The sequence below is a fragment of the Ostrea edulis genome, chromosome 4, assembly GCF_947568905.1.
Source record: "Ostrea edulis chromosome 4, xbOstEdul1.1, whole genome shotgun sequence".
NCBI classification, from domain to species: domain Eukaryota; kingdom Metazoa; phylum Mollusca; class Bivalvia; order Ostreida; family Ostreidae; genus Ostrea; species Ostrea edulis.
In genome coordinates, this window is record NC_079167.1 from 51,234,042 (window position 1) to 51,256,406 (window position 22,365).

The 22,365-nt window shown below is 34.2% G+C and overlaps 2 protein-coding genes across 7 annotated transcripts in view; one reads left to right on the forward strand and one right to left on the reverse strand.

Annotated features, from left to right (window-relative positions):
- On the reverse strand, positions 1-10,736 carry LOC125671469 (tektin-3-like). 6 transcript variants are annotated; one of them, XM_048907222.2, is made up of 7 exons: positions 10,608-10,736; positions 3,466-4,211; positions 3,279-3,349; positions 2,420-2,563; positions 1,589-1,811; positions 1,148-1,302; positions 1-917 (listed from the first exon to the last, which is right to left on the reverse strand). In XM_048907222.2, the coding sequence occupies exons 2-7, from the start codon at positions 4,180-4,182 to the stop codon at positions 704-706; spliced, it is 1,524 nt and encodes a 507-aa protein (XP_048763179.1). In that variant the 5' UTR covers positions 4,183-4,211; positions 10,608-10,736; the 3' UTR covers positions 1-703. The 6 variants fall into 6 exon arrangements, with proteins under 6 accessions (XP_048763179.1, XP_056018863.1, XP_056018860.1 ...); XM_056162888.1 differs by lacking the exon at positions 10,608-10,736 and adding an exon at positions 6,668-6,762; XM_056162885.1 differs by lacking the exon at positions 10,608-10,736 and adding an exon at positions 6,119-6,257.
- The window catches only part of LOC125671473 (cytosolic Fe-S cluster assembly factor NUBP1 homolog), a 20,199-nt gene continuing 4,083 nt past the window's right edge, over positions 6,250-22,365 (forward strand). Inside the window, exons 1-8 of the mRNA XM_048907233.2 lie at positions 6,250-6,329; positions 8,062-8,163; positions 8,281-8,414; positions 13,680-13,748; positions 14,902-14,934; positions 16,836-16,926; positions 17,383-17,537; positions 21,222-21,332. Of these exons, the coding sequence (XP_048763190.1) occupies positions 6,299-6,329; positions 8,062-8,163; positions 8,281-8,414; positions 13,680-13,748; positions 14,902-14,934; positions 16,836-16,926; positions 17,383-17,537; positions 21,222-21,332 (726 nt within the window). The 5' untranslated portion in view covers positions 6,250-6,298. The remainder of the gene's footprint in view (positions 6,330-8,061; positions 8,164-8,280; positions 8,415-13,679; positions 13,749-14,901; positions 14,935-16,835; positions 16,927-17,382; positions 17,538-21,221; positions 21,333-22,365) is intronic.

The window sequence follows — 22,365 nt, forward strand, 5'->3', positions numbered from 1 at the left end:
CACACTGCATTCACTTTATTTCAAAGTGTCCAACCATACAAAATCACATTTGAGCAAAACAATAATTACAGAAGACTGATGGATACAATATAAATAGCATGATAGCGCTATGATACTCAACAGCAATAGGTGTACACACGGTGCGGTACTTCTGAGAATCTCCTCTCACCTTAATCCTACGGAAACTGAGTAAACAGCTTTTAATTAATATCACGTTTGCAATAAATTAAAAATTTTAACATAAGGATTTTTTACGCTAAAGGACACCGACTTACATCACAGTAAATGTAAAAAATATAAATATATACAATTCATAAAAGTCCTGTTGGACGGAATGTTAAGTTGCAACAGTTATTTTTTTAAAGTTTTATTTCTTTTGCACACAATACAATACTGAGTGGGGGTGATATAAATAGAGACATTATGCATTTGAAAGCATTCAATGACTTAGAGCAAGATTTGCACTTTACATGTAACAATGTGTAAACTCTAAAAACTAATCAACGAAATGCGAAATTACGAAAATGTAGTATCACAGCCTTTCTTGAAGAAAATTTAATACTGATATGTAATTATATTACTGTGATAGGCTTGGGTGGCCATAAATACTCATTTTCAAAAATAAAACTTTGAAATCAACAGCTTTAGTATCTCAATCCTGTCTTTAACAGTTTGATCATGGTAAGTCAGTATGATAATCATTTTAAACGGAGACAACACGTGGCGACATTGGGAAGGTCTTGCGCATGCCCAGACACTTTTCCCTATCGATGAATAAACTGTTGTTCTTTACAGAAAGGTCTTGTTCTAAGCTGGCCTTGGTACGAAGAAGTTCCTGGAGGGAGTTCTCAGCCATTCGTAGCTTGGCTTGTAATGAATCGACTGTACCTGTGATTTCACCAACCTCCTCAACCAATCTAGAATAGGAAACAAATACCATAGAAATATACCCAAATATATAAGTTTATACAAAACTTATTTTCACGCCACTTTCATCTTCCCATAAAGAAGTAACATAAAACATAATCAACGTCTGTAAACATTGCGGAAAACCCCGGTGGCTATATTTTTTCCCAATCCCCTGTGCGCGATACATCTACATACGGCATCTGCAAAATTGCCGATGTCCGCAGAGAAGATAAGTTACCTGTGCTGGACTGGATCGCGGCACAGCTCAACGTTTGGTCTGCGTACTCTGGTATCTAAACGAGTTTGTGCCACCTGCATTGGAGCCTGCTTGTCTTGAATGGCCTTCTTCAGCAGTTCGATGTTCTTCTCCATGTCGAAGATTTCTTGGAGAACCTGCAGCAAAGAATCATTGTCCAAGAATAAAAATTGCTGGCCGGTTTGTTGCTTTGTTCCAAATACGAAATGGCAACCATTTACTTAGCAAGACACCAATGACAATAGAAATGTATTCTTATTTTATTTTATTTATTTATTTTTTTTTGCATGAAAAACTCTGTCTGGTATGAGTTATGAATATTAGAGATACTATAAAATACTATGCTAATGAGCCGTTTTCGAATCGAAGAACGACATGTTTGACTTAAATTTTCATTCTTTAATCTTGACGAGATGGAGTTACCTTGGATAGATGAGTCTGAAGTCTGTTCCTTGCGTCTGTGGTTTCCTGGATTCTCTGGTTCAAGGCCACATTGACGGAGTTCCATTCCTGCCACATCTCATTGGCACAGGAGTTAAGCACGCTCTCGATCTCGTTCCTCATTTCTCTAGAGGCAGCTCGCTCGCTCTGGGACCTTTGGATGTTGTCATTGCTGAATTTAGCCCAGGTCTCGGGAACGGAAACGCTAGAAACACAATTATGGCTCTTATAATTCAGTCGACAAAGCGAATCAAATTGTCTATATTAGGTTAAATCTAAATAGAATATATCGAAGTTATATTCATGAAGAACATAGTTGCTACATAGCACTTATTTCTGAAAATGTCTTTGCAAATTTTGTGCTGAAATCTTAATATTTAAAAGGTGCACATTGAATGGAAAACTGTGAAATGGGAGAAATAAGGAAAAGAAAATAAGATTTTGTATTTTCATGTACAATACCATTTATACATGTGTATTTATTTGAGACATTTATACAATAATTCATATGATGAGATTATACCGATAATGTGCAGTGGGGAATGAGAGGCGTGAAAACTCGTAAGACAATTCAAAATGTGATCATAGCTTGTTTGTTTCTTTGTGTTTTTCTTTTCCTTTTTTTTTTCTTTTCCTTTAAACATTATCAAAGTTATTTGCAGTGCATGTTTTCATCGCTTTTTTTAAACAGTTGCACGGAAATAAAATACAAGTAGCTTTTTTTCAATGAAATGAGTACAGAAAAAGCATTCAACAGAACGAATCAAACAAAAACAGCAAGCGGCAAAAACGGCAGTCCCACACACAACTCACGTTCGGTCGATTCTATGCACACCATTGTGGAACGCAATACCACGAGACTGGTTGCGCAATCCAAAGCACTGCGAATCCAAGTTTTGAGCAACGAATTTGTCGGACGAGTCTCTTTCCAGATCGTGTTGAGCTGCTCTATTCAAACTACAGATATAAATGGTCGACTATTTAGAACATGAACGTTGGCTACTTACGTGTTATCAACTCTATGGACTCCGTTGTGGAAGGCAATTCCCCGAGAACTGTTTTTAAGACCATGACACATTTCGTCAAGACTCTGGGCAACAAACTTGTCCCCGGCATCCTTTTCAAGCTCATGCTGAGCTGCTCGACATAAGCTAATGGAAATAGTTAATAACGTAATCTTCAGAAACATCGTATTGAATATCTACATTTATGGCTTTGAACATTTTTAGATGTATCAACAAGTATGAAAAAATATGGTATGCGTATATATGTAAAATGTGAATTTCCTTCACTCAAATCTCCTTTGAATAAAGGAATAAAAAGGGATAGGCTTACTCCATATAAACAGGCTAAAACAGCCAAACAAATTAATCAATTAACTATGAGATCCCATATGCTAAATTTAGTGTCCTTGAAAAAGAACTCTAAACTTTTGCTAAATGTTAGACATCGCAATCACAAACTTTTGCTTTCGTTCTTGGGTTAAACGTTGTAAGTGGCATCTCTGAATTTCACTTGCGCAAAGATCAACATGCGTAATTCTCTCGTAGTCATTCAGTATAAGGACAAACAGAAAATAAATTAGCAGTGGATAAATGTAAATCATATACTAGAAATGGAGAGCGGTTGACAGATTCACATGTAATGAGTAGTTTTCTGTTTGTAAGCTTACCCTAGCTGAACATTGGCTCTCTCGACAGTGTTTCTCATCTTCTCCTGGCATCGTTTGATGATGTCGACTTCCTGAAAGAGTTATGGAGCAAAATGTACATGATAGTAGTGAAAGGTAATTGAGACAATCTTTAAATTGAAATGTTGAATGTGAAGAATTTTGCCCAATATATGACAGTGGTTCTTACCTTGATGAGTTCTCTCTCTGGGTTATCATGCACCAGATCGATAGCCTGTCTTTTTTCCCTGTGGTAGAGACACTCCTGTGAGATGTGGAGGGGGTTCTCGGTTTCTGCTAAAGCCTTCTCTAGTACCCTCTTGGCCTCCTGGAGAGCGTTGATCTCTGTGATCATGTTGTCTGTTTCATGATGGACCTCTGTCTTCCAGAACTGGATGTCTCCCAATCTCTCTCCTAGCCTCTTTCCGACATCACTCTGTGTTCTCTTTGTTTTGTCGTCTGTTTCTCTGCACAAACGGACAGTGTCAAGCCTCAGTCGCTCGGCCATGCTTCTCACTTTGTCAGATGCTAAGTAGTTGCCCTGATTTGAGCTCATCCAATCGTTGGGTGTGTATCGTGTGTACAAGGCATTTCTGGCCGCAGCAAACACTGGAGGAACCTTAACATTGTCCAAATCAGCGAGTTGATTCTTAGCTGAGAAAGGTTCGGGAACACTCCTAGTAATCGCTGAGCTTGGATTGACTTTAGCGGTCTGGTAGTAGGTACTCGGCCTCCAGGGCAATGTGGTAAGGGACCTCCTAAGTGGAGAAGGAGCAGGATAAGTATCGTAGGACTTGTATGAGGACTGCATTGTGCTTATACTAGGCAGGAAGGTCTGGGGGTTGCTTCCTCCAAGCCTGGGACCTGTCATGTAGGTTGCTGTTTGGGTGTGGCCCAAGTACTCCATCCTGGGGGTTATATACAGAGGGACGTTGTCTACAAAAAGACGGAAAACATAAGATCTTTAGCACACATATCTCCTTTTTTGGCTGTTAATTAAACTAAAGAATGATATGATCAGCCAACGATGTGTGAAGCGTGTCGCATTTTCTTTTACATGAAGATTTAAATGACACGATTAGAAATCAATGATTTTTTTTAGTGTGCGTTCAAATAAACAGATACATACCCAAAATTCAAAAGTTAATCAATGTAAAAAACAATTCTTCTACAAAGAGTCCTTACCGAGACGGTCTATCCTAGTTAGACTGAAGTAATTAAATCCCTCAACACTGGATTGAGTACTAAGTATAATCTCATATAAGTTTCTACAGGTAAAACGTGTGACGAGTCTGGTCTGTGTTTACAGACTCATGGGTGCTTGGAGACGCCAAGCAACCAACAGGGAAAGTGCGCCGTTCCGATATTGATCCTAGTATAGTAGGACGGGTCATTGGCTCGCTTAACACTAAAACAAATCGTATAAAACGCAATACTTAATCCATTTCAGTGTGCATTGATATGCATTTGAACTACCTTTCATTCAGTATATATGAAATCTAACAGGTTAAGTCTATCGTCAACTTTTGACATTGCATTATCAGAAATGCACGGTCGCTGAATATCTAAAAGATTTAACGAAACATTGAGAGAAAGGTTTCAGGGTTCACCAAAGAGGTTCTGTAAATCAATAAATAGTTATCGAATTTCATAAATGATTTGAGCCACATATATATACTTAAATCAGATAGGCTTTAAATTTACAGTGTATCGTTAGTTTTCGAAGCATGTCCAAAAATGTCTATTCTGGGTAATAAAATATCAAATACGTAAATCTTGAAATCCTGTAGATATAATCAATGAAATTTCAAAAATGTGTGCATCATATACTATATTGTTTTGGTTTGAATTTTTATTACTTTAAAGAAAGCCAATCCACGTTACACATTAATGATTAGACACATCCTGATGTTATTTCACGCAGTAGCATTTAGTAAGAAGATTTAATGTAATAAATAATTCTACCATGCATTAAAAAAACAACCCAGAACCTCCTGCTAATCGATATCAGTGTCTATATGTGCAGGCACGTAATTTAATCGGGGGTCGGGGTGGTTGCTCCCTTTTTTGACAATGTTCACTATCCGTTATTTTTATATGCAAAGTAGTACATATTGGGTGACTCCTTCCCTCCCCACCACCTTGTTTGGTAGTAACTTTGAATGGTAAGAATGTATGCTTGAACTGATGTAGTAATAAAAGAACGCGAAGAATTCGAAGGATGCTTTATGATATTAAATTTATATATTCACTTGGGGAGTTAAAAGAGTCCATTGCTATTTCGGTATTTCATATATATGCTACCTGCCTGATGTGTAGTTATTTACCAGGATCCGTGTCTGTGATACCGATACCCCCACCGCCCAAAATGATGACCATGAATATCATGTGAAACTGGAACACTTATATAGTATTTTGATAGTATATACGAGAAACCTTGTTTTTTGGTGCTTGACCCTTTTTTCCTATAAGTTTTGAATTGTTTTCAGCAATTCTCGTTTCTCGCCCAGTCGGAACATATTTGTTAATGTATATATGTACAACGTTGCAGTCTCTGACCGTGAATTAATTAATTGTTCCGATCCCATTAACTTATTTGTGAATAAAATATTGTTTAAATTAGCACAATTGTTCCTTATTCAAAGTTGTCCATGGCCATCTTAACAGTCCATTCTATGTTTGCCATAGACCCTTTCCTAGACAAGAATACTATATTTTATTCGTTTAATCCTTTACAACTTTATTTCAGGTTTGTTTCTTTCATTTCATTTCATTAAATTATTCATGATGTATAACTTAAAGGGTTATTTGAAATCAGCATTACTTGAGAGAAGTTGACTAACCTTGATAAACACTGTTACAAAAAATAAAAAACAACTCCAAACGCCGTTGATAAGTATATTCCTTTTCTCCGTTGCTTTTCTCAAAGTAATGAATGAATAAAAAGGTTAGGCACTCCCGAAATGCTCTAGGAACGATTGTCTAATAGAGGGCGCTGCAAGAACGACAACCCATGTTACAATATGGCGGATATACCAGAAAACGCACCTGATCGTAAGTTATTTAACATTAATTTCCTCGCAATACCAGCCACAAAAAATGATCAGCATAGCGGTATCTAAATTAATTATCTATAGTACATTCCAGTCTGGTTCATGATGAATGTGATGTATGAATATTATCAGGAATTGTAGTTATGTAAACGTCTTTTTATTTTTTATTATTTTTCGCCCTCGGTATATCAATGTTTACCTTAGATACTGCGTACTTAGTGGCTTTCAAGACAAACAAATTGCAAGAGAAACGATTCTATTCTTTTAAGAAATACAGGTTTTTCGCTAAAAGATTGACTTACACGAAAAGGCTTCTGTCAAAATATTTTGAATACCTACTTTCACTTTGGCCAAGTTTTGGAGTATTTCGAAAATCCTCGGTCTGTTGTAATATAAGTTTGTTATAATTGTGGTTGGAAGATGCAAACTTTAGAAAAGGCTACAATAATAGATGATGAAAACGTCTTTTTAGTGAATGATTATATCAGTGTAGACATGAACAGATTATTAAGAGGATCTTTGCATATAGAATCATTCTTAATTGTTTAGATACGCTTTATCTAGCAAAATGTTTTAACTTTTGCTCTTTATATCATTTGTAAATATTTCTATATAGTGTAAGGGGCTATGAGAATAGATAGCTTTAGTTAATAAAAATGTTTAAGGAGTAATAATACACCAGAGAGATCTCATATGGATGGAATTGAAAGTGGAGTATATGTACAATAATCTTTTGAACTGAAAACCTTTATACTTACCTTATTTCATTTTAAAAATGTAGTTTTAGTTGAAAGTAATATGAAAAAAATTAAAACCCGGCTAGATTTGAACCCATGGTTTACAGATCACTGCAGTCATCATGTTAACCTACTGAGCATTGAATTAGGTTTAAAAGGAATACACAAGTATTGCTAATATCAATATTTTCATTTATATTTTGAAAGGAAGTCATCCATTATTATGATGTGTTATTCCTCCAAATGGGTATCTTTTTTAATAGCATGGCAATTCTTGGGAGTTTTTATGCAGAAACAAAAATGAAGGAGAAAGTATTTGTGTGATGGTCAGATAGGGTTTGATTGCCATTACTAGGTAGGACAGGTGGTAGAGCATATGTTTGGAGATTTCACGCAGCCAGGATTGAAATCCTAGTCTAGTACCTCATAAATCACTTCTGTCCTGGTATATTTGCTTACATATACAGTCGTGTATTTTATGGTTTTGTGATATCCATTTAAGCTACTAATATTGTTAGTAAATTTGATAATATTTAGATTGCAGCAGAAGAAATGTCAATTCATGGTATATTAAGTTGAAAACCTACATATATTCAAGTCTAAACATTGAAATAAATCAGAGAAAAAATGTGAAATGTGCATATTTCATACGTGCATATATAATCATATATAATTTAATTTTACTTGTAACTCGAAATTTCATAGGTTCAATTGACATTATCAACATTCTTTATATGGTGCCGTTTTGCCCCACTATATGACGTCCTAGGAATGGCGTTACAATATGTTAGACTGTTCAGTTTCCAATTTGTTACTATGGCAATATTGGTCCACATCATATAAAATTCATACTTTCTTTAGAATTATTCATCAAATAATATTGAACACAATTTACCAAATTGAATTATAAATAAAAGTAATTTTTGCTCATTTTATTCGATATAAAGTCAGTTGGGACAGTTTACACTATTTTATAATGTTTATATTTTTTTAAAGATTGCCCAGGAACTGAGAGTGATCAAGCAGGTAAATCAACAGCTTGCCAGGGATGTCCTAACCAAAATGTGTGCTCAACAAAACCGAAGGGACCGGATCCTGGTAATTGAATTGAATAATCTTGAATACTTGTGATGAACAGGTTTTTCCTTTAAAAGGATATTGAGAACGAGAAAATGAGATGTTCTCAAGTGATTGACTTTGGTTTGTACTTTACAGATTTGGGTGACATTACAGAGAAAATGTCAAAAGTAAAACACAAGCTGATCATTTTATCAGGGAAAGGAGGTGTCGGAAAAAGCACTTTTACAGCTCATCTTGCTCATGGTCTTTCTGCAGATGATAATAAACAGGTAAGCGGCAAGATATAACTCTATTTCCTGTACTTTTAGAATTAATCTTAGCTTATCACTGCCTGGAATACCTGTCTTTTGTTTTGTATGTTTATCTCACACAGGGTTTTGTAAACCTAACTTTTGATTTGATAGTGCTATCGGCTGTCAATCAGTGTGTTATGCCAGCTTTGTAGCATAGCTTCCCTACCAAGGTTTTCAAATTCTAAAATATGTGGCAGGATTTAATATTCTTGGTTTTGTGTACAATGCATTGATAAATTTAACATGATTAGAACTACACTTTGAGTAGAACCTGTTAATTAAATGTGCAAGTTCACAAACGCTCATATTTATCTAAACCGCACATTTCACTAGGGCACAATGTGTGGTGTATCTATAAAGGTATATGACCTTACTTTTTTTGCATGAAATTGAGCATGATAAAAAAAAAAAGAGGAGTGCTTGTATATTGGAGCATTTGAATATAGTTATGTTTGATTATTTCCTTGTAGCAGAGTTGGAAAGTTTTCAATGAAGGTACATGTGTGTGGGTGTAGGTAATGGTTGGGTGATTAGAAGTGTAACACCAATATAAAATGCATCAGGTCTGATGCTGTGTTTATACAATATGTTCAGTTTTGAGAGGATGCCCTGTTTTGCAGTGCTCTTGTAGCAGTTTGTGTCAGCTCTATAGTATTTTAAAACTTTGATGTGTAGATAAATTTCAAGATGAAATGTTGGAAGTTCAATAATTTGAAATGTATTTGAGATTGATTAGTACAGATACACATAAACAATAGCAGATTGTATTGATTTAAACAAGTATTGTACCTATGAACAATATTGAACACTATGAAGTGTCATTTATGGTGATATCAATTTTCTATCATTAATCTTTTAAAGCAAATAAAGCTGATTCTATTGTGTTCATGGCTGTACACCAGTGTATTTTGATACACTGGTGTACAAAATAGAAGAGATTTTCAAGACTGAATTTGAATTTCTCAGCCCTGCATAAATTTCAGAAATAAAGTGAAATTTTAACTCAGTTTTCTGAGGCAGTTTATGATATCTAAACCAGTATATATATCCAGGTATGTAAAAATTCAGATAATGTGTACTCATGCAATTTTACATTTGTATGCAAAGAAAAGAGACATGATCTAATATTATTGGAAGACTGTTATTCACAAAATTTCAAGGACCAGGCATGAATTGTGAGGATGTGAGTTTTGAAACCTTATTAGCAACTAATAGCAAGAGACAAGTAGTGTTATTACAGCCCATAAACACATGCCATGATGAACCTGTCCAATTTCATTATTATCATAGAAGGTAATGATTAAGATTATAGACAGGAGCAATATAGCCAGTATCGTGATAAGACACATTATTCTAAGTGTAGTGTCAATAACATAACTTTTAAATAATTGTGGACACTCAGACAACATATCATTTAGGATAGGCAGTTTATTCACTTCTATCAAAATAGTTCACTACTATCTACATGTGGTGTTGAACTAGCTGAAATACCTGGATATTTGGTGTTTACATTTACACCATTAGAAATATTTGGTTTTACACTTAAATTGAATTTATCTTCTTAAGGGGTAATCCAAACAAATAAACGACCAATAGGAAAACAGTGGGTAAGAAATTCAGATTGTAATTGCATTTTAATTTTACCCAGTAATTTGACAATAACTTCATGACAGAGAGTTGGATGAGGTGGAAAGGGTTGTATGAAAGTGAGCAGCACTTGCAAATATATTTTCGTTACAAGTATTGGATATTGATTTTATATAGCTTGCATTTCTCTCATTGTAATTGATTTTGTTATAAAAGATCAATTTCATGCCTCACATGGAAGTTGCTAGTGTTTTTGACAAAGTAGCAGATATTATGTGATAAAAGAGAAAATTTATATGGCATACAGGAGACTAATTTGTTTCATGATAAGATTGAAAGGTAATTCTATTGATTGACGATACAAAAATGCTTGTTCATGTTACATATTTAATGAAATAATATAATGGAATCCTGGAGGATTATTCAATATTGATTTTAAAGTAGAAACAAAATTCACATCTGTTTATAGAAACTTCACCAATAAAAAAAAAGTTTAGGATAAAAATCTGTTGAAAAAGTTTGCAAAGTAATTACACATTATGGTTGTTATTGATTCCTTAAGCTTTGACAAGTTAGACTTACCTAGGTTTTGAACTAAATGAAGGCAATCACACCTAGATCTAATGGTACACGAAATGTCGGCTGCCTTATACAACACAGTGCCGTCATGACAACTTGTTTCTTACCCATAAGGCCTAGGTTTGTTTAAAATGCAAATACCCTTGGTTCAACTGTCAAGATTCAATATAGGTATTTAAAGGGTCTATTCTCATTGTGTGTATCCGACTTCAATAGGTCTGCACAAATATTGTTTAAGTGAGCTACAACTTACTTGCAAGTTAACCTCAATAAGACATTTGAATTAAGATGTTTAAAACTTTAAATGGACATTCCTTATGAATAAATCCTATGTAATGATATTCCAAAGTAGTAAAGGCATTGAAAATGTTTTAAATCTATTGGACAGAAAAGTAATGTGCAGTATATGAATTCTGGTGTTTTTACAAGTGTTTGATCCTATTTATCAGTGTTACCTAACTGATATGTATGGGGACAATGCATAGAGAATACTGAAACATGCTTCTGGGTAGTAATCAATACTCAGGCATTTCTTTCATTTGTATGGGAATTGACAGATTGGAAAGGGATTTTTTGAATGATATTAAATCTTAATTGAAGTAATAAATTTACATATATCAAGGGGATGTAGAAAAGTACTGGTAGATACTGTAAAAAAAAAAAAAATCATGGTAAATATAAACTAGATCCTCAGTGACTTAAAATTAGCCTCTCTATTTGTATAGGTGAATTGTTTTGTATAGATAAAAGTGTATTTAGTTTATTTTATGGTTATTAGAGGAGGACTCAAGTAAAGATATAACAGGAATTTCTATTATATTACAATTATGAGGCAATGATGTTATTAAAATCAGAGATACAAGACCTGAATCATTCATAGAAAAAGTTGCCCTGTGATCAATGGTTTTTAGGATGGGTAGATCTGTAGCTCTCTGGTCTATCCAATTTCCTCCTCCCTGGGAGTGACAGTTTCTCAGCAAATGACAACTATACCAAAGGTTTTTTTTTTACAACCTTTATCCTCCATATGATCTTGATCTCATTTTGTGGAATTTGTGTTGAGTTGTTTTTATGTTTCTGCCACAAAGTGGTTAGGGCATATAGTTTTATCCTTGTCTGTCCTTCCATCCTTCTGCGACACAGAGTTTTCCAGACTTTTTTTTCTAAATGCCTTGAGATATTGAATTGATTTTTTGTAGGTAGGTGTATATTGATCAGTTACAGATTGAGTGTGAGTTTTGTTCCGGTTCGTTGATTATTTATGGAGTTGTGCCCCTTTAACCTAAAAAAAAAAAGACTATTATGACCAGTTTTTCAGACTTTTTTCTAAACACCTTGAGATATTGAACTGATTTTTTGTATTCAGAATATTGATGAGTTACAGATTGAGTTTGAGTTTAGTTCTAGTTCATTGATTTTTGATTGAGTTGTATTTATTTTAAGGCTGTTAAAACATTTATTTTTTGGCTGTTAAAACATAAAAAGGATTGTTGTTGAGTTCTTCATTGTACAAAATGTGTGTAACACACAATCTGAATACCACATTCAATGCTATACTTCGATGGATTTCCTATGTTTGATTTTACTGCAGGCGGAGGCATTTGTGTCGTGCCGACACATTTAGTTTGTAGCTCACCTGAGCTTTTCTGATCAAAACTTTCAGTTGTCCATCATTGTCATTGTTGTCGTAAACTTTTCACATTTTCATCATTTTCTCCAGAACCACTGGGCCAATTTCAACTTAACTTGGCACAAAGCATCCTTGCGTGAAGGGGATTCAATTTGTTCAAATGAAGGGCCATGCCCTCTTCAAAGGGGAGATAATCATAAAAATGCAAAAATAGGGTGGGGCCATTTAAAAATCTTCTCAAGAACCATTGGGCCAGAAAAGCTGAAATTTACATAAAAGCTCTCTGACATAGTAGAGATTCAAGTTTGTTAAAATCATGACCCCTGGGGGAATGTTGGGGCCACAATAGGGGATTAAAGTTTTACATGTGAATATATCTCAAAACATCTTAAAACAGATTTAAGTGAAAGCTTCCTGGCCTCAAGATCATAAACTGAGAATAGACTTAAGGTAGTACTCTACATCGTCATAATGGCTGACTTCCTTTAAAAACATGGATGACAAAATCGATATCAGCAATATTTGACTTTTCCTTTTCCATTTAAATACCTAGCCGAGTAGCTCAGTAGGTTAGAATACCGACTGCTGAACTGTACGTCGCAGGTTCGAGTCCAGCAGGGGTTTTAAATTTTTTTCTGATTACCTTCAACTAAAACTGTATTTTTTGACAAAATAAAGTAAATTTGAAAATTTTCATATTCAAAATATTTTTGTACATATCCTACACTTTTCATCTACATCAAATTTCTCTGGTGTAGCATACCTCCTTAAGTCCTAATTTGATTACTTATATCTTAAGATTTATCTAGCTGCTGGTTTATAAAAAAAAAAAAAAAGAATTGAATGCAAACATATACTGAAAATTTTATTTGTTTATGAAAATTATTTCAAAGTTAATTGGATTCAAAATTTAATACTTAAGTCTATTCTAAGTTTAGTATCTTGAGGCCTGGTACAGAGTAGATTCAAATTTGTTCATATCATGGCCCCAGAGAGTAGGGTGAGGCCATATTTAGGGATCAGAATTTTACATGCTGTATAGTGGTAGAGTTTTAAAAGATTTACATTAACATGTATGTAGTAAACTTCTTTATACAGTTGTATAATGAAGATCATGTTTGTTTAAAACTTGAATCCTGAGGAATAACGAGTGGATTTTCTCAAGAATTACAATGATTTAATTTGTTAAATTGATATGAATGCATCCTCATTTAGTGTAGATTTATGTTTGTTCACACTATGACACCATCTACACCTTTTGTGGGTACAAGGTGGGCCACAAGAGTGGGGTATAATTGGGATGTTTGACATAGAAAAATGAAGTAGTGAAGGTAAGCAATCTGGTCCATTGATCTCTTGTTTGGTTGAGTATGTGTTGCATAATAGATATGACATCAATTGTATGTTCTACGCTCAATTGTTGTGCTTCTTTTTGGTCTTTACAGATTGGAGTATTAGATGTTGATATTTGTGGTCCCTCTTTACCCAAGATCTTTGGAGTGGAGGGAGAACAGGTTGGTAATATCATTACAGATAGAAAGAAATATTTACCGTTCTAATGTTTTTGCCTTTGATATCTTTAAATGAAAATTGTAATGATAGCCATTTCCCCAAGAATACGATGTATATGTGATCAATGCGTGTATGAATTTTATGTGCGTATGAATTTTGATAAACATAGTACATCCCTTTAATTGACTGGGAATTCTGACAGAAATGAAAGTAGAATGTGAATATAAGAATTGAATTTCAGTTTTGAAAATACATGAGGGTATGAACTGCAACATATCATGCCAGCATAGTTTTCATCAAGTGCTAACACACTTTGAGAAATATGCTGGTGTGAAGCATCACAATTCATTTTTTAAAAATGAAATTCATTCTTAGATGAATATTTTAAACGAGTGATGATAAACTGCGAACATTTGCTTAGTTATTAGTAAGAATAATAATCCTCCCTCTCCAAAAAAAAATAAATAAATCCAGGATCCACACCCAGATCTCTCCCAAAATCTAGTAACATGTACTTCTGATTAGATTATGACACCTGAGGGCAAGATGTTGCGACATTAGGGTTTGGGGGTTATACATAGGATTGGGGAAAATTTTCATAAATGTTTTTTCTCAAGAGCCACAACTTCAATTTCCAAACAGCATGCAAGCATCTTCATGTAATGAAGATTTAATTCTGTTCAAATTATTGTCCCCAGGTTTGATAGGGGTTCAAAGTTATACATGGAACTATATCAGAAAAAAACTTAAAATCTTATTTTGAAAAATAAAAATGTTACAATTTGTGCAAACAATGTCTATTCTATTAAAACCTTAGGGCTGATAAGGCTACAGCAGGGAGTTCAAGGTTGTGAAAATTGTACATGTTTTGGGAGTTCAAGGTTGTGAAAATTGTACATGTTTTGGAAAAATGGTTTTTTTTGTTTTTTGTTTTAAATCTTCTTTAAAACAATTAAAGCACACATTTTGCTATACATGCATCCATGCAATCCCCCACCCCACAATGAATGAAAGAAAAGTTCTCATGATTTTTTTGTTTGACTTGTAAACTTGGAAAAATTTTGTTTTAATTTTGATTTTAGAGGTATTACATGATTTTGATTATTTAAAATTGATGCTCTATGTTAATTGGTTTTATTTGTCTGTACTTGACAGGTTCATCAAAGTGGATCCGGGTGGTCACCTGTGGTAGGTAATTTAAAACAAAAGAAATAGTATCATTTGTTTGATAACTTTTAGAGAAGTTTTTACCCAGATTGAAAATGTAGCGGTATCAGAGACATGAAACAGTCAGTGGAATCGATCCATCCTACACAGATCATTAGCATTAATGAACCATTACAGGGATACCAAGGGAATCTGTAGTTCACCCTACTGTATAATTCATTGTTAACTGTTTAATGTGATGAGCTGTCTAAACATTGTAGCAAACATTGTTTACATATCTGAAAGAAAAGTTGACACATACTCATAGAATATGATATTGATATATTTGCTGCACTTCGGTGTCAGTTACAATGAATTCAGTGAGGTGTAAATTCCTTTCTGGTCCAGGTATTCGTATTGGAAAAGATCTGTTACATATAGCAACCCTGTGGTGTTTTAATGTTAGTTATTGATTAAATAGATGTTTATTGCAGTTTATTAGCGATGCATTTGTTCTTTAGAAGCGTTTGAATTAGGGAAAATAAATGCAGTCAGTTTGCAAAGCATGCCTTTAGCGACAATCAGCAGTTTTGATACTCTGATCAAATCACACTGATGGATGTGACAAAAAAGCACAAAGATGAAAGGACATGTTGATCTTGTCTGATTGATTTTGTTAGAATTTTATAAAAACTGCACATAGATGGTTTTTCTAAGGCGTCACTATGAAGTGTATTACCATTGAAAAACATGGAGGGAAATGAACATTGACTAGACATGACTGTAACAGCACCTTACAGGCCTCTACGGGTAGCACTGATGTTGTTAAGTGGAAAATAAAAATGTCTGTGGAAGTCACGAAAATGCAAACAGACCATGGATTTTTACGAGCAAATTGTAATGAGTTTGCTCTAAATGTGTTCACGAGTTTATGAATCATTCATGTTTCCTATAATTGTTTGAACATGAATAAATTATGTACAGATCTCAAAGCATTCAGCATTCCTGCGAAATTGATTGTTTGGTGCAATATGATTTATGTTGCTTTCTGCTAAGGTAAAACAACATGATAATTTTAAGTAGATTGTAAAATATGATTTTCTACAGATGATTCTGTAATAAACTTTAAAGTGTATGTATGAATTTCCACCCACTATGTAAACAACCATATTTCAGTGATCTCAGCTTGCCTCATCCATCCTGAAGTTTGATACACCCTCTGCAAGCCAAGATTGCTAGGGATACTGGTCTTTCTGCCATGTGTGAATTTCTTCTCAGGTTTAAGCTTTGTTACAGAGGAAACATATAGAAGCTTAAAGTGAACAAAAGTTTATTTATGAATTGAAATGTGTCTTGAACCGAACCAAACTTACAAGATTATTTTTAAAAAATGTCAATATCACTACAGGAAACAGATTGAAATTCTTCCTCAGGCCACAATTTCCTCATGAAGAAATATCAGAACTTATTCTAGACACTGGGGTTGATATTGAAGGATATTCTGTTAGGAAAACTTATTTCTTTTCTAGACAATAATTTACTAATGGGAAGACATTAGTAGAAAACTTTTAATTGATATGCAGGGTATTTTTGATCTGTGTGTTAGTAACTTGGCCCCAAGGTCATTTGGACAAAATGAGAGTAAATAGGTGGACATGTAATGCTATAACATAGCTATGAAGAAATATTAGAAGCACCTATTGACACAAGGGTTTATGATGATCAGATTTTGTGTCATGGACTTTGGACAAGGTCAAGAGTACTGACGTGACTAAGAGAAAGAATATGAAAGTCTTGTCCATAGTTTTATGTTAGAAAAACATTTTTGAAAACTAATTCTCTAGATGTGGGTGCTGATAATCTGTATCTGGTTTCCATTTGATGTGTTAGTTTTGTCTGTACATTGGTGATGCATTTCAAACATTTAATGACATTTTTTTCAGTATGTTGATGACAATCTCTCTCTGATGTCAGTGGGGTTCTTACTATCTAAAGCAGATGAAGCTGTCATTTGGAGAGGACCAAAAAAGAATGGTACATAGAATAGAAGCGGAATATTTGATGTCTTGTAAAGCAACTAGAATAAGATAACGTTGAATTTTTTAACTTTTGAGCTGACAGTTCAGTAAAACCCCTTTAGTCATATGATATTAGTTTCTAGCCTTTATAGAAATCCTCTGCTTTTTCACTAAATGATAACTTTCTAGAAAACTTTTTCATGGTTATTGACGGAACTGAGTATGTTCCGCTCATGGTCCCAGGAATGAATCAGCTTGGTGACCATGGCTTCTAATTAAAGTAAAATTTGCCACAATAATTCAGAAAGGCTGCATGCAAAATAACCTTTAATTCAATGAACTTGTTGTGTTCATATAGTACCTAAGTAATTTAGTTTTTATTCTAGTTAGTGCCTAATCGTTTTATTGCATAATGAATTTGTACATAGGAATTGAATGCTATAATAGTAATTCCCAAGATGTTGTTTTCTAGGTTTAATTAAACAGTTTCTACGAGATGTAGATTGGGGAGAAATAGATTATTTACTGATTGATACTCCACCAGGGACCTCTGATGAACATTTGTCTGTAGCTCAGTACCTCAAGGAAAGTGATGTAGATGGTGCCATAGTGATAACCACACCTCAGGTAAATGGATTGTAAGAGAATAGTGTATTATGGCCATGGGGTTTTGAGAATATCTCTTTGAAATACTTGAAGTAATTTTGCAACCTACTTTTTAACATACCATACTGCAGCATTGGAAATACCAGTATAAAATGCAATCTGTTATGTTAAATATTTATTTATGTTATGTTAAATACTTATTTACCTTATGTTAAATACTTATTTATGTTATGTTAAATACCTATTTATGTTATTATGTTAAATACTTATTTATGTTATGTTAAATACTTATTTAACGTTATGTTAAATACTTATTTACGTTATGCTAAATACTTATTTATGTTATGTTAAATACTTATTTAACATTATGTTAAATACTTATTTATGTTTTCTTAAATACTTATTTACTTTATCTTAAATACCTATTTATGTTATGTTAAATACTTATTTACGCTATGTTAAATACTTATTTACGTTATGTTAAATATACTTATTTACCTTATGTTGAATTCAAGAGTGATGGCATGACATTATAATGAGTATTCTTTTATAAGTCTCCGATGTAAAAATAAAAGGTTAACTATATTTAATGTTTTACAGATTTTCAATCATCCCTATTTGATAACACATTAAATCTACCACTGTAAGGTCTAAATTCATCTAAATGAATTCAGTTTGGGCATAAAAACATGCTTTCATAATCTACTGGGTTGCATTTGACTAACGGTAAGCATTATTAAAAGTATCACATTGTAAGTATAATTAATAGATAATTTACTGGTACATAATATTTAGGTAAGATGATCTATTGCAATCTGTTTTTGTCTGCCCTCCATCCTATTATGTTAGCATATAAACATTTTCAACTTCATCTCAAATTTTATTGGACCAAAATTGGTGTGCAGCATTGATAGAAAAATTGTAAATTTCTGGGCCCCTGGGTGCTGAGAGGCAGGTCCAAAACCTCGTAAAATGATGCAATCTTTAAACATATTCTTCTTTTCTGAGGACCACCTAGCAGAGAATGTATTATTTCTGTGTAAGTTTTCTTGAGTTCTTAATATAAACAGTAATAATGAAAACAGAAGCTTGTACCATAATCCATTGAGCTTGGGCTCGGTCATCTGGTGCTAAAGTGGGGCCTTTATGTGAAGTGGCATTATTTCTTTAAACATCTTCTTGACTCCTGGATGTCAAACAACCAAACTTAATACACAGTAATAATAATAAAAAAAAAACCTTCTACCAAAATTGTAAAATTTATGGTCCTTGGGTCAGGGTTCTAGTACCAGCATGAAGATTGCCTATTCCATTATTCATTTTATTGACAATGAAGTGTGAGTTGACTCTCAGGGTATCCAGGCCTTTGAGTTAAAAATTCATAATGAATATAGTAATATAAGAAACCGGGCATACTGAAGATTTGTATTTGAATGTTTACACCATCTTCGTTCATTTTCAAAAAGTGTTACATCATAACTTTTTAAAACTCTTGGGATGGATTCATAATTTATGAAGATTTTGTGAATATCCATATTAAAAAAAACGATTCTAACACACTTTGAATAATCATGTCATTCAGTTGATAAACAAACAAATAGAGGTACTAAAAGACTTAGTAATTAACACCTCCGGCCATAGGAATTTGAATTACCAACTGTGGCTGGTTTTGTGAGGGAGTATTTTTATGTGTTTGTTAAGGAGGTACTCTACATCCACAGGCACTCGACGTTTTAAATATCTATAATAAAAAATTGTCTTCCTGTAAACATAATATTCACAGGCACTCGACATTTTAAATATCGATAATAAAAAATTGTCTTCCTGTAAACATAATATTCACAAGGTATATCATGCCGCCATCTTGGTTTTCTTTTTTACCAATTGCATCGCTTGAAAATTTCGGAGAAAAGTTCGATATAATATGATCATTAGACCCCTACCGTTTAGAAGCAACTCTGTCAAGGTCTTACCTCTCGCATCGTCACGGTGAACTGGAAATAAAGTCCATTTATCAGCTATTATCAACCGTCAGACATTGTCTACTGCTTCTTAAATGTGAAAAATCGCTAAAAGGTGGCCGGAAGTTGACAATTATGCAAATGAGAATTCCCTTGCTAATGTACCCTCTGACACTTGTGCTTGTGTGGTGCTGGGGGGGGGGGGGGGGGGGGGGCACTGAATGCAGGGTAGTTGCAGTCCTGCAAACAATAAAACTCGGGCACAATTGTGTGGTTTCGGGGACAGGCTGGCACGGGAAATTTAGTAACTATATCACATTACCAAAATAACATTGGAAACGTTCATGACCCCCCCCCCCCCCCCCCTTTCGACTCCAACCCATGTTTTGTCACCCATTGTGATAACACTGAAAATTTACAGATAAACAGAACAGGACATTTGGATGTATAAATGTCACTGTGTACGTTTGAGAGTATACCCACGTGTAGGCGCACGTGTGTGTGTGAATTCAATTTTGAAGTTTTCTTATTACGTTATGACATTTACTTTCAACTAGGCTAATTTTAATACAACGAATGCATGAATAAGTGAAGTTATCATGTTTAACGTTGTAAAAAATAAAGTATATATTAATAGAATAATGTTCAAGATCTGTTACCTCGCTCTCTAGAACATATTTACTGCTAATTATAATATTTACTATTTTTAAATTTTATCGACCAATGAAAATAGGGGCTATCCCAAAATTATGTCAATGTACGTCCACCTTTCAGCGATTTCTCGCATTTGAGAAGCAGTAGACGATCTTTGACGGTTGATTATAGCCGATAAATGGACTTTATTTCCAGTTCACAGTGACGATGCGAGAGGTAAGACCTTGACAGAGTTGCTTCTAAACGGTAGGGGTCTAATTATCATATTATATCGAACATTTCTCCGAAATTTTCAAGCGATGCAATTGGTAAAAAAAGAAAACCAAGATGGCGGCATGATATACCTTGTGAATATTATGTTTACAGGAAGACAATTTTTTTATTATAGATATTTAAAACGTCGAGTGCCTGTGTCTTCATTGTCATAATGGCTGACTTCCTTTAAAAACATGGATGAAAAAATCAATATCAGCAATATTTGACTTTTCCTGTTCAATTTGAATACCTAGTCGAGTAGCGAAGTAGGTTAGCATACCGACTGCTGAACTGCAGGTCGCAGGTTCGAGTCCAGCAGGGGTTTTAAAAACTTTTTCAGATTGCCTTCTACTAAAACTGCATTTTTTGACAAAATAAAGTAAATTTGAAAATTTTCAACTTCAAAATATTGTTGTACATATCCTCCACTTTTCATCTACATCAAATTTCTCTGGTGTAGCATACATCCTTAAAGGTATTATAAAACATTCCAGTTCTCAGGGGTGGCTGGTATAAGACTTTCAAAATCAGTCAATCTCAAGGGGGGATTGGTTTTCAGGGTGCAGGTATTGAGGAAGTTCTCTGCACATGTATGGTTTTTGTGAATGATACTCAGATGACCATTAAGACCCATGGTCCTCTCATATACTTAATATGTATGTGTAAAAAAAATGTAAACATGCAGATTAAAGCATGCATACATCCCTTTAGATGTTAGATATATTTAGGGAAGAAATGATTATTTTGAATATTCTTATAAGATAGCTATAAACTAATTAAGTAATGATTACAACTATTTTAACATCCTTAATTGTATCATGAACTTCTTTTTTAGGAGGTTGCTCTGCTAGATGTCCGTAAAGAAATAACTTTCTGCAAAAAGGTTGATTTACCCATAATTGGTGTGGTAGAGAATATGAGCAGCTTTGTTTGCCCAAAATGTAAAGTAAGTTAATTTTGAATTCAGTAGAGTTAACATTGACTTGTACTATGTGAATGTTTATATTTCAATAATTAAATTCCAAGCAAATGAATTCTGCATGTAATATTCATAAAAATAATGCCTGGAGGGACAGTAATATACAAAAATCACAAAATTTGCCTATGCATATAATTTCTCATTTGCATTAGAATAATTTTGAAGCTTTAAAAGAATGAGTGAAATTTTCTGTCAGTGGATAAGTATTCAGTGGTTATCTTTCCTGAGTAATCATATTTAAAAACAAGAGGCCCATGGGCCACATCGCTCACCTGAGTCACCTTGGTCCATATCAGAAGATTTTCCATATCTATTTGCATGTAAAACCGTAGTCCTTATTATGGCCCCAAACCTTCCCCTGGAGGCCATGGTTTTTGCAAACTTGAATCTACACTATGTCAGAAAGCTTTCATGTAAATGTGAACTTCTTTGGCCCAATGGTTCTTGAGAAGAAGATTTTTAAAGATTGTCCCTATATATTTGTATGTAAAACTTTGATCCCCTATTGTGGCCCCATCCTACCCCGGGGGGGGGGGGGGGGGGGGGGGGGGGGGCATGATTTTAACAAACCTGAATCTGCACTATATCAGAAAGCTTTCATATAAATCTCAGCTTTTCTGGTTTAGTGGTTCTGGGAAGAAGATTTTTAAAGATTTTTCCTATATATTTGTATGTAAAACTTTGACCCCCTATTGTGGCCCCATCCGACCCCCGGGGGCCATGATCTTAACAATTTATAATCTGCACTATATCAGGAAGCTTTCATATAAACCTCAGCTTTTCTGGCTCAGTGGTTCTTGAGAAGAAGATTTTAAAAGATTTTTCCTATAAATTTGTATGTAAAACTTTGATGCCCCCCTTGAGGCCCCATCCAATCCCCGGGGTCCATGATTTTAACAAACTTGAATCTGCACTATATAAAAAAACAAAACAAAACACTTTTTTTTTTTGACCTTTTGACCCCCTATTGTGGCCCCATCCGACCCCGGGGGCCATGATT